Genomic DNA, 17,311 nt, shown 5'->3' with positions numbered 1-17,311 from the left:
CTTTTTTTGGAAGTCGAATTTCCCAGAGGAACCCACCCAAGGGATTAATAAAGTTCTATCTTATCTTATCTTATCTTAATTTCAGGTACCACATCACACATCTAACCCTGAGTGTGCCTGGAGGAGCAGAAAGAAAGCCTGAAAGAACGCCTGATGGCAGAGGGAGGAGCTCTATGCAGCTGAGGTCAGGCCACAGTACACCAGGCCATGTGACCACTGCAGCGGCAATGATACTTAGAGCTAACCCTCTACTGGAATTTTGTGCACTAAAAGCCTTTTTCATGCAAACTGCTAAAGGCTCACGCTGATGTCCTTTTGGCCAGGCTGTGCTTCATAGCTTCAGTGGCGCAGCCTGACACCATGTTAACGAGCCAAAGGAAACTAATGTTAGCAGCAGGTCAGGGAGAGACTAAAGTGATGGAAAATGCCCAGCCAAGACACTGTGTTTACCAGTATTTGTGTAGTCATTCAGAGGTGGGAAGCTTTATATCAGTCTGCAGCACAAATCAGACCTTCCGTGAAAAGAACCTCAAAAAAATGCAAAAAGGGAAAAGGAAGGACATCCATTGTTTCTATCAAAATGCCTGTATCTTCAGTGTGTGTTTCCCCCCCCCCCCCCCCTCCTGAATGTGTTGTCATGGTTGTTATTTTTGTATTTTGAAACAAGGAGGTGAGCTAAAGCTTAACCGTGTAAGCTAGATCAGGGCTGGGCTGACTACATTTTATGTGGCTGCGTGGTGCAGACTGTCAAGGAGCTGACAGCACCCACAATGGGCTTATTTACTTTTTCAGAATGACACATTATCAGTTAAATCCATGACTTATTTGAGACAGCCAAAGTGCCCGCTAGCACAGCGCCTCTGTATGCACACACTGTGTTCCTCTAATCCTGTCTCACTGCTTGTCGCACTCATTGCTTGCCTCTCCTAAGTGAGCCCTTTACACCCATAGAGCACTAACTGCACTCAGTGTATGTGCACACACGTATGCTGCTACACACGCACCCCTATTTGCAATAGCCCCCACGCATCCACCCACATTATGCACAAATAACCAAATGGCTCCCTGCATGATCGATAACATGTGCTGTGATGTATCGCCAGAAATACACCATAGGCCAATTTCATAAAAATGGAGATCTATTTCATCTTGAAGGATATAAACAAGTTCTCAGTGGTAAGCCAATTTGTTTTGTGAATGGGATTGTGTTTTGTTTAGGAAATGTCTGCTGATAAATATCAGCATGCATGCCACTGCTCTGAGATCTTAGGGTTCTCCTGCTATGTGCAGACAGAAGGAAGGAGCTCCTAAAAGTTAAAGCTCCCCCACCCCTCGATATGCTAATTCCAAAAACTACAGGGGGGGTATAAGGCACACCAAGATAACTCAGTCCCACACCAGCTCCGTTCTTAATAATCCCTTCATTCCATGTAGATTTGAAAAGAACAGTAGCTACTGACTCTGCATGTGTCATTTCCCCTCATGTTAATGCATACTTAATTGCTTTTAGATTTACAAAAGGATGTGTCGTTGATATAGTTTCACCCTCATCGTATCAAGCTCATAGGGTGCATTTTGTTCTAAACATAGCACAGTCAATTAATGCCTTAAAACCGAGCTGAATCCATAAAAGACAAGAGTTAGTCTTTCTCCACGTTTTCTTTCTTTTTTCATTATGCTTTAAATTCAGGGAAGGAGGTTGCGTCAGGAGTGTGTTTGTGCACTAGTGTCTGTCAGTCCCGGACAGACCTGTGGTTGATTGGAAGTGACAGCTGGAATGGAAAAGTGTGGATCACAGCATGTGAGCATCCATAGGGTGAAACCGGTTAAATAAGGCTTGTATGAGTGAACCCATGGTGCCGGGTATGCTTGGAGGGAGTAAAGATCTAAGAGACAAGAGAGGAAAGGCATAAAAAAAACAATCCATTTATTGCTTGAGGGCTGGTGGGAGAGATCCACTTTGATGTGCCTGCCACAGCAAAATCTCCAGAAGCAGGACTAAAGTTTGCCTGAAACAATGAAGCTGTGGTTCTGTGTGTTTCTCCGTACTCAAACCACCCCATTCTCATATACATTGAAGAATCCATGCTAAACTTTAAAAATATCATTCTGACCCCACATACATGAGTTTAAAACCCATGTGCTGCATTCATTATGGGATCTTCCTCCAGGCACATAGCACTCACATTTGACACCATCCTCCTCAGCACTCGTTGCCTGTTAGTTTTGATACCGTTGCTAGGGAACTGCCCCCAAGGACAAAGCTCCACAGGTTTGCAAGTTGGAAACGTGATGTGCCATTCATAATACAAATGCTAATAGCCTTAAGGGAAGCAAGAGAGGCCCTTGGTTCCCAAACACAGCTCTCCTTTTCTTCACGTCCACCTCCACTGAAGCCTGCCACTGTTAAGCTGCTGAAGATAGTCATTACTATTTGTTGAACCCATCTCTGCATCAGCACTGCTTGAGAATTTGTTTTGTTAAAGCTCTCGCAACTCAGAACAAAGAGCAGCTGCACAGCTCGTGGGAGAAAAAAAAAAAGCCATGACAAGCGATGTTTATTCATAGACATTTATCTATTGGTATTTACACATCTCATTACACAGTGATGATTATCCATTGCTCTCAGTTGCTCCATACGTTTCTATGTGGGTACACAAGATGATGGCGCAGTGACAGGTTGTGAAAAAGAAGGGGAGACAACCCCCCCAGTAGGACTGCACATCAACAGTTGTCATGTTTATTTTAACACCATATAGTGGCGAAAGAATGACACAAACATATATGCACATAGACTAGGTAGTTATACTACAGGGTTACATTGCAATTCACAGTTTGTCCCAACATTTCACTCTGCTGCTGCTCGACACCGCCATCCAAATAAATGATGATGCGTGACTGTGTGATCATCTGAGGTCTCATCCATGTGCACATTTCTTTACTCCTAGTGGCTTCCTGTTTTGCCCCACACACACTAACACACACTGCTCCCTGTGGCATGACTGAAGCCGGGTGAAAAAAGGTTCTCTACATAAGCCGGAGTCACCCCCAGAGGACACAGCTATCACTGCTCAGACTTCTGTTACTGCATGTAGCTTGCCAACATGCTCCACGGGCCCTGTCATTAATCTGCCGCCTCAGTGTCAGACCCTCCCTCCTGTGTTTACCAACACGCATCTAAATATGTAACAAGGACACATGCGCTTGTATGTCACGCAACATATATAAGTTTGTTACTCTAACACACTCGGTTTTTTTTCTGATGAAATGAGGTTTCTTTTCTTCTTTGTGTGTTCTTTTAAATCACCATTAATATACCTCATTAATCATAATGTTTGACTTCTTTAACACTTTTGATTTCCTGTTTTATTGTCCAGAACTCAAAACACTTCTTTTCGTCTTTTCTCTGGAGTTTTTAATCTGTATTTAAAAAAAAAAAGGGTTTCTGAAGAAAGGCTTTTTACTGTAATAACAAGTGGGTTACTGGCTGCTTTCTACTCTTTGTGTACAGAAATAAAAGTTTGTATTTGGCAAACTCCTTGTCTGCTCGTGTTATTGTTTTTTTTTGTTTATTTCATGTGACTGCAGTTATCCCTTTGAGATTTGAATAATGAAAGTTAACTCAGAATGGTGCCAAATACAGGCTGTTTTATATTAATTTTTCTTTTTGTGTTTATATTTGGATTTGTGTATGTCCCATTGTGAGGCTTGTGTGCTTGTCATTTTTTTTCTGACTCTGTTATTCAGTCTGCCCTCGACTTCTACCTTAAACCTTTGCTTCAGCGCAGAAAAAACGGCTCATTGGTCTATTCTGATGCAGTGCCACCCTTTTCTGTTTTAACCCTGTTGGCTTTGTTCCCTGAGTTTGTTCTCTTTGGCTGTGGTGCAGCACTTGATTGACATTTTACTTTCTTTCTCGCCTTATCGCGCACTGATCTCTTGCTCGCTGCATTATCTTTGCCGGAGCTGGCGGGCGCAGGATCTCTATCTTTATCTATTGCTTGATTATCTGGTACACCCAGCCCAGCTTCATGAACCACGGCCTTCTCTATACTTTCATTATCTAACCCCTCTCCACTCGCTCTCCCACGCTCTGGCTCTTTATTACCCTGCTCTGCTTTCACATCTGGATTTTTCCCTGTTTCTGCACCATCCACCCCCTCTGTCTCGACAGGGGTGCATTTCTCTGAGCTTTCCATCTCCTGGCTCTTAGTGTCTTCAGTCTTCTTATCTACATTAATATCTGCTTTAGCTTTTCCTTCTGTGGCTTTTGGAGGAAATTTGACGTTCTTCTTTCTGGCTGCACTCGTGGGCTTGGTCCCACCAGGCCCCCACTTCTCCTGTGTTGTATCCCAGTAAGTCTTGTTCTGACTGGCATGCATAGAACGCATGCTCTGGCCCAGCTTCCTCAGTTCCTGCTGCACAAAGGGTTTAAACTTCTGGTCCAGTTTCTCCACCGTATCAAAGTCTCTTCGAGCTTCATCCTCATTGCACAAAGCAGCATGAGCCCGAGCCCTCTGGTACACTGCCTTGAAATTACCTATTGAGAAAAGAGAGCGAATAAGTATAAATGGCAATACTATTGACTCGTAAACACCACAAGAGGCAACAGGAGGTAAGAATGATTGGTAGGCCGGCAAGAGTAAAACTGGAAAGCCGTAAAAGTTGAAGATAAAATGAATACCACAGGAGTTAACTACACTGAATGCCAGCGGTGAGACAGGAGATGTAGTAGGAGGTGAACGCACGAGAGGAGTAAATAAACGGGAAAGAAACGCATAAAACAACCTTTTCAGATCGCCCTAACTGTTAATAATTCATCATAGCACAAACAAAAAGAAAACAATGAATTCATTTTTGACTGTGATGTCCATGGGTGGGAGCTGAGGGAACAAAAGATAGACACAGCTTTGCGGTTGTGAATGTTTGCTTTCTTCTTTCCCTGGTAAACACAAAGATCAAGGCTTGTTGCACTGTGAAGGCGAGTGTTTGCTGAGGGCTGGCAGGAGAACTTGACATTTTTTAGCTTAAAAATGATAGGTTTTTTGGGGTTGTTTTTTTTTTTTCTGTACGCACTAAACCGGGGTATATTTATATACTCAAGTATCTATTTCTATACCAAACTCAATTTTCACTCTAATATTACCTTTGTGTTTCTTCAGCAGCTTGGTGTTGAGCTCCACAACTTGCTGGTATTGTTTTAGCTCCAGCATGCACTGGCTGAAATTAAGAGTCAAAGGAAGACGCACTTTCTCCAGCGAATCCCAGTCCTCACCCTGTTGATCCACCTGCAGAGAAAAGAGAGTGGACATGAAAGCCGGGTAGGTGGGAGGGTGAGGGCAAAGGAGGTGGTAGTGATAGATGGCGAGAGAAATGTTGAAAAGATGAAACAAAGGTAGGGGCAAATATATAAAGCGTTGGGAGGCACGACGAAAAAGCTCGGATGTGGAAAATGATACCGGGAGGAGGCAGAGGAATTTAGAATGAGGAGAAATAAAGATGGAAGTGGGTGGGTTGAGGACAGCGGAGAGTTTGTTGTGTGTGAAAGGCATGAGGGAGTTAGACACAGAGGTGTGGCAGAAAGGAGAGTTTAAGAAAGAGAAAAGAAGAGCAGGCAAGCAGTGTGACAGTGATATCTCTGTGGATAGCTGTTATTTTCAGAGCACTTTCTCTGCTCTTCACTTTGCCAGCGTACCTACAATGCCACAGCTGCTCTTCAGTAAAAAAGCAACAATGACAGATGATTACAGTTTACAAGCCACAGTGAGTCGCGGTCCTTTAGCAAGACTACTCTCTGGCATGTTCGACTATTCATCACACTGAGTGGATTGAACCGGTGGCTGTTAATGTGGTATGTCCATCTGGGTACTGTCATCGCAACAAAAAGCTCTATTTTACATTCAATTGCCTGGAAAAGACAACACAATTACTTGAACGCTTTTACAAACCCTCACTTAATCACCAATTACTTACTTTATTTTGAAGGCAGTCCACATATTCTATAGCCTCCTTGAACTTTCCAGAAGCTTCTTGAAAGTGGTTCTCTTTAATGAGGAAATTTCCCTCATTCTGCAGCAACATGACCAGTCGTAACATCTGCTGCCAGTCCTTGCCTTCTGTTTTATTGCAAGTGTTTAAATTCACTGCTTCTTCTTTGGTAACTGTTCCCTCAGTCAGTGCAACCTTATTTTCCCCGAGGTTCTCTTTGTGAACTTCTGCATATTCAGGGGGAGATTCTTCGGAACCACCTCCCACTTTATCATTTGCCGCTGTTGTCACACTTTCGAGATGTTCTTGTTTTCCCTCTTCTATCTCTCCTGTCTGCTTCTCCTCCTCCTCATCATTCCTCTCTGCCTCCCCCACTTCTTTTGCGTTTTCATTTTTCTCTAGCTTGTTCCAGTATTGCTCCTTCTCCTCCCAATATTTCTCCTTCATGCGCTCCGACAGGGCCTTCAGCTCTCGATGGATGAGGGACGCCAAAGTGATGTCAAGCTGAGCCACCATGTTGAAGTCTCTCCGGGCCTCCTTTTCATTCCACACAGCAGTGTGGGCTTTGGCTCTTTTGTAGTAGCCTTTGACACAGTCTACGAAACAGAAAAGGCAAGAAACAACAACACAGTGAAATAATAACTGCAAAAAAACGTAAATCAATCTGATATGCACGTTGAAGCACAGGTGGTTATTTATAAGCTTTTAGGACAGAGAGTAGGTGTGACCTGTTAGTTCTCATCTAAACTAAATCTGCAAAACTCTAATAAACCCTAAAAAAAAATAATTCTGGAAAGCTTATTTGCTTTCCAGAGTTGAATGAGATATGGTGCAACTAATGAAAAGCTGAAGCTACATCTAGTGGGTTAGCTGAGCTTCATACAAAGACTAGAAACAGAGAAAAACAGCAAGCTTGGCTCTGCCCCATCCACTTCTACAGCTCACTAACAACCCCATTGTGTATTTGTGAGAAAAAAGACTAAAAAATGTAGTTTTATTAGATCAAACAACCAAAATACAGCGCATTAATTAGGTAGCTTTAGAAATGACTGTGGAGTGACCTTTGAATCGAGTCAGGCTAAATGTTTCCCCCTTATTAGAGTGTTTGTGCTAAACTAGCTGGCTGTACGTTTTATTTAAAGAACCTCGTCTATGAAAATCATATTTTTGAAAGTCAGTATGGCTTCCCCAGAACTGCAGTGTTCCAATGACAAACTCAAAAACAGAGATTCAGAATGTACTGCGCATTTGCTGCTCATCCTTTGCACCCTTGTAAGTTGTTCTTTTTATAACACTAATAGTTTTAACATTTGATACTTATATGTTAAACTTCTCTTTCAGTCTTTTTCAGAGTGTCATGCTCCATGTGAGGCTGACCTTGTGTAATTTACGAAATGCTTCAATCTTGTGTGTTGAGGCAGTGTTTCATAAATAGCAAACAGCGGAATCCAATCTTGGTGGGTCTAAGAGTTTGGTAGCGTGAAAGCTAATGTTGTCAGTGTAGACTTATTTCATTTAAGCTCAGTGTAGCTGCTGCTGTGCAGCATTGCCATGTTAGGAGGATGTCAAGATGCTGAAAATTGTTGTACTTTAGGGGAAAATAATCATCCACGTAATATCTAAAAGGACAAATAGGCATGGAAGTGTAAACACAGGCCTGTTATTTTACTCTCCTTTGATATTCTCTAGACTGAGTACACCTAAAAATCTCAGACTTACAAAGCATCATTATGAGACCTTACTATAAGTGCACTAAAAGCTTCCCAGCGAGTATTAAATTGCCTAAATTATTTGTTTTGTTTAGTTTTTAAAACCTAGCACCTAGTCTTTGTTTTCTATGCTTGAGGGTGTGTGTGTGTGTGTGTGTGTGTGTGTGTGTGTGTGTGTGTGTGTGTTTTCCAGGAATTTTTCTCTCCCCTGACCCAGCAGAGCAGCAGCCTCACTGTACAGCATATCTCCTGCTTTACAAATTGAACACTGGGTTTTTCCTCCTGTGCTTAACAAAACACTCAGTTTTGAAGTTTGGACCACCACTGTGCACAGGGAGTGTGCAGGGGGCAGATGGAGGTAGTAGTAGCTGATGGAGGAGGCAGGAAAGAATTTGCATATTCACAGATCTACACATATTAAATGAGACAAAGGTGTTGAGTTACAGCTAAGCCAAATCAAGGCATAACAGTGTTTTTTGTTTTGTTTTTTCATGCGAAATAAGATGAACAGAGATGGGGTTTTTTTTTTTTCAAGCATTTAATTAAAGACCACAAAGTGAATAACTGCATTTCCCAAATTGGAAAGTGCAGACATGTGGAAACACCATGCGAACACATTGCAATGCCCCTGTTTGTGTTTAGTTTAGATAGACACATATAATTGAATTTTCCTGTTTCTCTGCATTTAATTTCCCTCTACGCTAAATCTTCGTTCAGCCAGCAGTTAAACAGATTTCACTGTCGCCTCTGGCAAAGCAGAGACAGTGCAGTGATCCTTTTCTAAAGAACAAATGGGTTGAAGGGATGAATCAGCAGCCGAGTGGCTGACAGGAACTCATGCAGACAACGTGATACTGATGACAGGAGGAACAACAACAGCACGAAGAATGCAAGCAGAGTGGTGAGCAAAAGGAGACGGAAGTGTGAAATGAAACTAAGACACAGCTAGAAAAGGACTGGAGAAATGAAACTGAGGACAATAAGAGAGGAGAAGAGTAGAAGAAGGTGTATCAATGCTTGTGTGGGGGCTACATGCTTCTAAGCTTCATAAAGAGCCCTGCAGCTTTGTGACAAGTGCTCAAACTGGGTCGGGAAGCCCAGAAAATCCTGCCCACCATATCCATGCTAAACTTTTGTGCTCAGTTTACACATCTCCTTCTATTGCCCCACATAGTGTTGTGTTTGCATCATTTCAAAAGACATTACATTGCATACACTACTTTCCAAAAGACTTACAGTATCTTTTCCTTACAACCTAGTCTTCTCCTTACACCATGAGTACTTTTTTTGTCCTTAAAGGAAAGGTAAGTCACCATAATGTGATAAACAGATTTATAGCCCCACATCACAAATAATGCAAAAGTCAAATACACAACACTGGGGAAGTGGAAACCCCAGACTGGGGAGAAGAGAGTAAAATAAAGACTGCCTCAACATGGGCATAATTCATGAGGCTCTGAAGTGAAGGCTGTGCCAGCATAAGAGGCTCCTCTAGGATTTTGAGCAGCCATGGGTATGACACTGCAATTCCCGGGACTGCTGCAGCTTTAAAATTGTCATTAACAAGAAACAGTTGCAACATGCAGTAAAACCAGTGCAGGCATCAGATTCTCACCTGGCAGCTTTTTACAAGATTTTGAAATGACTGTTTTTGTTAAGCCTGAATCGAGAGGTGCAAATTAAACTGATAATGATGACGGTTATAAAGAGTGAATTGATATTATCCCAACTTAGTTTATGAGACTAAAAAAATAACACCAGGAGGGATCTATGTGAAGGCCATCTGGGTTTCCTTCAGATTTAAAATTCATGCATCAGAGTGGCATCAATCTTCCTCTGTCTTGTCAAGAAAGCAAATAGCCAAATGTATCAAAATGTCAAAATTCCTATAAGTCAGTTACAAACGAAAATGTTAATTATTTCTAGAAAAGTCAAGAATACAATAATGCGTGCAGTTATGTCGATGTTATAGGACATTCTCGAGGATATTCTGGTCAAGCTTGCTCTGAATCACTTTGCATGAATGACACTTAGACTTGCAGGTAGAATTTTTATAAAGAAAACAAACCTCTTCACTGACATGTATACGCAAAAACAGCTCTAAAGTCTTAAAAATAGAAAAAGATTTCTGTCAAATGTAAGATTTCTTTATTTTTACAGCTCTGGAAAGAATAAAAGATTTGGAATCATTTTAAATAGTAATGGCTCTCATGCGTAAATTATGCTAGCCCAGCTAACAAAGGCTGATGATAGCAAGAATTGGAGCTTATCCCTCCCCCTTTCAAAGTTTGGGCACAGCAGTACCCTGGAGGTTAGAGAACTATGAGCATATGGTATCATTGCTGGTTCAAATCTCTGGAGGGAAAGAGTGAATAACAGCCGTGCACTGCTGAACTACTTCTGTGCACAGGATTAAGCTTGCTGATGCAACCGTGCAAATGTGAATCTAGGTGACAGGAAATATATAAAAGTGTGCCCTGTTGATTCTCCTGAAAAAAGTCAAATTAAAGATGTTTCTTAACCAGAAATGATGAGAATAATCAGAATAAACCCTCACAATTCTTCTTTCTCCAGCATGTTTCTTTACCTTTGTGTTTCTGCAGCAGCTCATCCATGTGCTCTATGACTTCATAGTACTCCTCCAGCTCCAGCATACACTGGCAGTAGTTCAGCTCCAGGGGGACAATCATTCGACCTAGGTTAATGTAGTCTATATCACCTGGCATCTCCTACACAAGAATGCAGATTTAAAAGAAAAACAACATGTTCATTCAACACTTGCTTAGTAGTTATACGGTGCACATGAAAAGTATTCTCAGTTCTCCACTTGTTCCACATTTTGTCATGTTACAGCCTTATTCAAAAATCAATTGAATTTATTTCTCACCTAAAAATTCTACACACAATAACTCATAACGACAAAGGGAAAACCTTTACTTGAAATTCTTGCAAGTTTATTAAAAATAAAAAACAAAAATACAAAATGCACATAAGTATTCACAGCCTTTGCTCAATACTTTGTTGAAGCACCTTTGGCAGCAGATACAGCCTCAGGTCCTGTTGAGTAGCTTGACACTCCTCTTTTTGGGTAGTTCTTCCCTGCAGGATCTCTCAAGCTCCATCAGGTTGGATGGGGAACATCACTGAACAGTCATTTTCAGCTCTCTGAGAGATTGTCACGGTGTTTCTAGTTTTCTTATGTTCTCGTTTTACTATTGTTTAGTTTCGTTCTTCCTGGTTTAATCATTTGTATTTCTGTTGTGTGTTGTTGTTCATTTAGTCTGTTCTCATTTGTGCCTCCCTGCGTAGTCTATCGTGTATGTTTAGTTCTGTCTCTGTGGTCATTCTTCTTCCATGTTTATCAGTTTGTTACTCTTGTCTCTGTGCTCCGGGTTCGTGCTTCCCTTGCGTTTCCCCAGTTAGTCATGTCTCAGTGTCAAGTCTGTGTCTGTGAGTGTCTCTTGTTTTGCTGTTTTAATAATTATAAGAATTCAGTACATTTAATTATCATTTTTACTTTACCAAGCGTTTAAGGCCAGCTATCTGTAAGCCACAACATGAAACCTTCAAATATGTCTAAAACTGTTGTGTGTTCACTTTAACATAACTTTTCTTCTCCCTAGAGCATTGCGCTATCCTCACACCCCACCACCCACCTTCTCTGCTCTTATCTAAGACAGGTCTCCTTTTTTTTTCTGCTGCCTGCCTCCCACCCGGCTGCATGTAATCAGGGACACCATGAAGCAGAGCAAAACAGGAAAACAGGAATGTCCCACTGGAAAAGAAGGAGCTGCATGTCCCAAAAACCCCAAATCCTGAAGAGACCTCAGAATTCACAAGCTTCCCCAGTACTCATTTTGCATGCCCCTCCCCACACAAACACACAGACAGATTCACACAAACAACACACACACCCTGCCTACATCCCACCTTTCTTCCAACCGCTCTTCACTCACCCTAGACTGGACAGTTTTTAGCAGCAGGACAGCTTCTTTGTACTTGCTGGCAGCATCTCTGTATTTCTTCTGTTGGACCAGAGTATTGCCCTGCATGTGGAGAACTGGCACTGTCTGCAGCTTTTCATCCTTTTCCATCATCCACGACTCTCTGTGGTAGGACATGGGGTCTCCTACCTGCATAGGAGAAGAAGATAAATGATGCAAGTGAATTTTAAACAGGTACTAAGCATGCGTGATAAATTTGTCTATTTTATTACAGTTATTTAAAGCTACAGTTAGTAGTTATTTCAGTCCACCAATAGCAATAATAATTGTTTAACTTTAAACTTTGCTTATATACTTTCAATTTGTGATAATGAAACTTTTACTTAGGTAAAGGATCCATTTTTGGAGACTGAAGAAGTCATTTTGATGAGTTGCAAAACATTTCTCCCACTGAAACGCTAGGTCCAGATAAATAGAATCAACTTTTTGGAATTTCTTTACTTGGATCATTGAGCATGCATCAAGACATTTCATAAAGTATCTACATTTTTCCACTGCTGAAGATTTGTCAGCTGATGTGAAACAGAAATAATGTTAATGCACTGCCAGCAATACTGGACTCGCTAATTAGTCTCAAGCTTGTTTGGGAAAATATAATATTTCAAAGCTGAATGTTTTAGACAGAGAGGCACTTTAGTCAGTGCTGTCAGTAAATTTTAGAAAAGCGTAAGCTGGTGTAGCGTAAGCTAAAAAGTGGGAGAAGCTGTTCATTCTCTTCTTCCGCTATTCACTGTCACTGTCACAGATGCTTACCTGCAGCAGCTCCATAATAAATATGAGCGGCTGAGGAGTCCGCATCAGCTCATCCAGCTCCGGGAAACCCGTGGAGTGATAGTGGAACAGGTTTCCCATTCCGCACATGTGTCTCTGACCCTCCAGAGGGTCTTTCCCTTGAGCGATCAGTCTCATTCCCTTGGACACAATGGGGTACAAGCCTGTGTGCTGTGAAATTAGCACATCAACAAAATCATGCACGCAACATCTAGAATAAAACACAGAAGCACTTAATCATGCTAACCCTCTGGTTCTGGCAGCCCGTGCCAATCAGCCGTACAAGAAAAAACACAAGAAGTCGCAAAATTTTACTTGCAAATTACATTTTCCTCCAGAAGGAAAAACAGAAAAAAATTGCACAAAGAGATTGCTTTGTTTATGTTTATATTACTGAGCATGTTGGAGGCTACAGAACGTTGATTCATGTGCATTATAATGAGGAGTAAAAGCTTCCCTTTCCCAGTCATGAACACTTATTACATCCTCTCAGGGGCCGGATATCTCAGAATGTGTGCGTGCGGTTTGTAATCCAACTCACAATGGCATCACACCAGAACTCAGCCACCTCTCCAACACGCATGGACGTCAACAGGGTCTCCCAGACTTCCATCTTAAACATCTTTCCGACAAAGATCTCTGCCGGTCTGCCAGCTAGTCGGCTGTCATCAATGACTGTCCTCTCGAAGTTGTCCAACAGTGTCTGGAAGTGGAAAACCAGCTTGGAAAGTGGGAACAGGGAGAGTACAAGAGATTAATGGCACAAACTACAGTCAGTGGAGACTTCACTAGACATATAAAGTGGCCACTGATTTTTCAACAAAATATTTAATATACAGTGTGGTGAAAAACATTTAGCCCTTCCCTGATTTCTTAGCTTTTTGCATTTTTGTAACATTTGCATATTTCATGAAAAATCAAGTTGTTTACAAAACAAGACAAAGATAAGCTGCTTGAGTATAAAATACAGTTTTGATGATGATTTTATTTATTAAAGGGGTAAAAGCTATCTAAACTTAACTGGGTGGAAAATTAATTGTCCTTTCTTGTTAAATCAGGAATTAGTTCCGATTAACTTTTTTTTTCCACTTTCACACCCAGCCTGACTGCTGCCTTTTGAATTGAGAAATAGAAGCAATCTGACAAAGTAAAAAAGTCGAAAAGAGCCCAAAAGCGTAAGAACAGACGAAAAACAAAGTCCCTGACATCTAAGTCATTTCTAACGCTTTGAGACTCCACAATGGGAGCCATTATCCACAAATAGAGAAAACTTGGAACAGAGGTGAACCTTTAAGCAGTGGCCAGCCTACAGAAATTACTTCAAGAGCATTAACTAATCCAGGAGCTCATAAAAGAACCCAGAACAAATTTCAGAAAATCTTAAAGGAGAATGTCCAGCCATCATTTTGTCCCAAGCAAACATGGGTTATCCAGCAGGACAATGAGGAATTCCACCTCTGAATGGCTCAATAACAACAATATGAAGGTTTTTGAGAGGCCATAAGTTAACTCATTCACTGCCATTGACGTCTATAGACGTAAGTTGAACTGAAGCCCACCAGCAGTAAAAGTAGACCTGCAAGGAGGTGCAGGGTTTGCACACGTAAGGGATTGCGCAGTGAGACAAAAATGTGGTGCAAGTCTTGTTGTGTTAATGAGTGAGTTAAGACATAAATCCATACTTTGAGATGACCTCAGAACACCTCTAATGTGGCTGAATTACAACAGTTCTGCAAAGAAGAGTGGGACAGAAATTCTCCACAGAGATATGAAAGACTCATTGCCAGTTGTCACAAACGCTTGGTTACAATTCTTGCTGCCAACCAATTTCTAGTTTTAGGGGGCAATTACTTTTCCACATAAGCCTAGGTTTGGATACGTTTTTTCTCTTGACAAACTGAATCATCATTTAAAAACAATATTAAAATTAATTTGACCACCTGAAACATGTAAATGTGACAAATATGTAAAAATTATATATATATCAGAAATACGTTTTCACAGCACTATACAGAAATAATAATTTTAAAAAATATCTTTGTCTGCAAATACTTACATCACCACCTAAATCTTGAAAGTTTTCTTAAATAATTTCCTGCAGTCAATATAAAGGATCTACCACATCTTCTCAAAGCCTATTGATTGTCCTTTTCTAGTGAATGTTAATTTGTTCCATTGATTGCAAGCTTTAAAAGCCCATTAAATCAGTGGCTAAAACAAAAATAGTTTTGAATTACAACAAGAAAACTAAAAAGCCCCCTTTGTCATTTCCAAATAAAAACAAAATCCAATTTAACTTGAAAATTATTTTCTTGTATATTTTGTAAATATAATTTACAGTAAGTACTTTTAAACTGAATGACATCCATGATATATTTCAGACATCATCTGTTTGCGTGCATCTAAGAGTCGTCAAGGTTTTAGCATCACCCTGACTTAAAAATAATGTTGGATCTGTGTAACCTTATTTATAGCCTGACAGATTGCGTGTAATCGCAACAGTCTGATAACTGTGTGAACAAATGGGAATCACCTCACTGGGGAGGGAACGCACACATCCACACACGCGCGCACAGGTAAATGGAAATTCATGCTGGCATTGTCATGGAAAATATTTGTCACAGTGTCCAGGCTCGGTGCCATATGGCTGGATGTGACTAGGAAGGGAAAAAGTCGGAATCCAGCAGATCAGTGGAAGCACAGAAACAAAGATACAGTGCCAAAAAACATGTTGCAATTTGGTTGACCAAATGTTTGCTCTGTGTGCATGAGCCAGATACAGAATAAATTTTCTAACTTCATGAATAATTCAACAGAATCTAATTGAAGTGGGCATTGCAACACACAGCTAAAAATAGACACCCAAGATAGAAATCCCCCCCCCGTGGAACATGAATTACTCCACAATGGTTATTATTGTACACACAACCAGTGTCATCAACACTGCGTGATAACCTACCCTAACGATTAGGTTATCACGTTAACTGCAATTTAGAATACCTTTGTCCCAGGTGGAAAGTGAGGCAACGGTCCACTGCCTCCTGCCAGAATTTTCTTCCTGACACCTGGATAGTTGAGAAGGTATGTCTCCTCCATTGCCACGCTGGGAAACAGAAAAGTGTGTTTTCGAAATGTCTTTCTCCCTCTAGCTGTGTTCTTTTGACTTTCTGATTAGCCTAGTGGCAAGAGTCTTGGCTAGTTTGCTGCTCTCTGACAGATGGTAGGATTAGACAGGGTTTGGAGATGGCCACTTTAATCTGAGGAGCTAATCCCTTGCCTACTCCGGTGATTGGTGGGGGCAATCCCTGTTGGAAGGAGAAGGGAGAGGCGGGGATGACCGCTGAATCATGTGGATGAGAAAGGCTGAGATCGGTCTGGAACAAGTAAAGATCATTCTGGAGGAAGAGTGCTCTGATGACGCAGTGATGTCCTAAAGATGCAGCTGTCCCTCAGCTGGGAGGCAGAGGGTGTAGAGAGAGCATCCTTCCAACTAAATCTGGCCTTAGGCTCCAAAGTATTTAAATACTTTTATTGTTAATCAAACTTTTTTTTTTTTAGATTAGATTGTTCTGCTACTTTTATTTATATTTATATTTAACTTCATTATCATTTATTTATCTGGGCAAAAGTCTAATTGAGATCAAAATCTCTTTGCCAAGAGAGACCATGAGAGCACAGGAAATTACAACCAGTACAACACATAAACATGTAACAAAGAAACAAATACAATATTTTGCACAGACAAGTGCAAAATATTGCACTTGTCTGTGCAATATTCTGTTCTAAATTTGGGGACAAACGTTTTTATATTACTGTAAGAGTGTATGACGTATTGGTTGAGGTTGAGGTTTTTACACATATAGAAACGCAGATAAGAAGGCACCAGTCCAAGCAGAGATTTATAGATAAAAGCCAACCAATGGGAAAGTCTGCAGATATAAAGAGATGGCTATTTAGTTGCCCCGGTGTGGGCGATTGTGGCTCAAGATTTGGGAGTTCGCCTTGTAATTGGAAGGTTGCTGGTTCGAGCCCCGGCTTGGACAGTCTCGGTCGTTGTGTCCTTGGGCAAGACACTTCACGTGTTGCCTACTGGTGGTGGTCAGAGGGCCCGGTGGCGCCAGTGTTTGGCAGCCTCACCTCTGTCAGTGCGCCCCAGGGTGGCTGTGGCTACAATGTAGCTGCCATCACCAGTGTGTGTGAATGGGTGGATGACTGGATATGCAAAGCGCTTTGGGGTCCTTAGGGACTAGTAAGGCGCTATATAAATACAGGCCATTTACCAAACAGATAACAGTGATGTAAATGATTTCCACAGCCAGTGCAGTATTTAAGCTCTTCGGGTACTGGTCAGGTGCAATCATAAAAAGAAGATCACCACAACATAATAAAGGTAAAAAGATGTAAAATGTTGCATAAATCACTTTAGGTTTCATCTTGGACGCAAACCTTTAAATGCGAGTAGTAAATGCTCATTTCTGATCTTTAATGATACCTGGAGACTTGTAAGATGTGGCCATTTCACTTTGAGCCCCTTGAATGTTTTGATCTTTAGGGTAGAAAACAACTCCGTCCATCCACTTCTCCTTTTCAGGGTCATGGGGGTCACTGGAGCCTATCCCAGCTATCTAAAGGTGAGAGGCAGGGTACATCCTGGACTGGTCACGAGTCTGTAACAAGGCTAACACACAGAGACAGACAACCATTTACACTCACCTTTTCACACCTATGGGCAATTTAGATTTTTCAATTAACACATGGTATTGAACTCAGGACCTTCTTACTGTGAGGCAACAGTGCTAACCACCATGCTACCACGCTCTTTAAGCTTAAAATACATTA

At 41.3% G+C, this 17,311-nt stretch overlaps 2 protein-coding genes across 6 annotated transcripts in view; one reads left to right on the top strand and one right to left on the bottom strand.

Annotated features, from left to right (window-relative positions):
• The window catches only part of drp2 (dystrophin related protein 2), a 180,991-nt gene extending 177,458 nt beyond the window's left edge, over positions 1 to 3,533 (top strand). For all 4 annotated transcript variants that reach the window (XM_085243843.1, XM_085243866.1, XM_085243852.1 and 1 more), the window contains one exon: positions 86 to 3,533. In XM_085243843.1, the coding sequence (XP_085099969.1) occupies positions 86 to 105 (20 nt within the window). In that variant the 3' untranslated portion in view covers positions 106 to 3,533. The remainder of the gene's footprint in view (positions 1 to 85) is intronic.
• Positions 3,527 to 15,669, bottom strand: LOC146582525 (uncharacterized). Of its 2 annotated transcripts, none has more exons than XM_085243888.1 (8): positions 15,473 to 15,669; positions 13,014 to 13,193; positions 12,455 to 12,643; positions 11,654 to 11,830; positions 10,285 to 10,426; positions 5,974 to 6,584; positions 5,147 to 5,288; positions 3,527 to 4,540 (listed from the first exon to the last, which is right to left on the bottom strand). In XM_085243888.1, the coding sequence occupies exons 1-8, from the start codon at positions 15,566 to 15,568 to the stop codon at positions 3,807 to 3,809; spliced, it is 2,271 nt and encodes a 756-aa protein (XP_085100014.1). In that variant the 5' UTR covers positions 15,569 to 15,669; the 3' UTR covers positions 3,527 to 3,806. The 2 variants fall into 2 exon arrangements, with proteins under 2 accessions (XP_085100014.1, XP_085100024.1); XM_085243898.1 differs by having other exon boundaries at positions 13,014 to 13,175.
• Between the last annotated feature and the right edge of the window lie 1,642 nt (positions 15,670 to 17,311).

The sequence above is a fragment of the Mchenga conophoros genome, linkage group LG2 (genome assembly GCF_057382185.1).
Source record: "Mchenga conophoros isolate Kocher_MC1m ecotype Shallow Benthic linkage group LG2, M_conophoros_male_GT1.1, whole genome shotgun sequence".
In the NCBI taxonomy this organism is placed as follows: Eukaryota; Metazoa; Chordata; class Actinopteri; order Cichliformes; family Cichlidae; genus Mchenga; species Mchenga conophoros.
The sequence above is the reverse complement of the archived record's forward strand: the minus strand, read 5'-3'. Positions and strand labels throughout refer to the sequence as shown.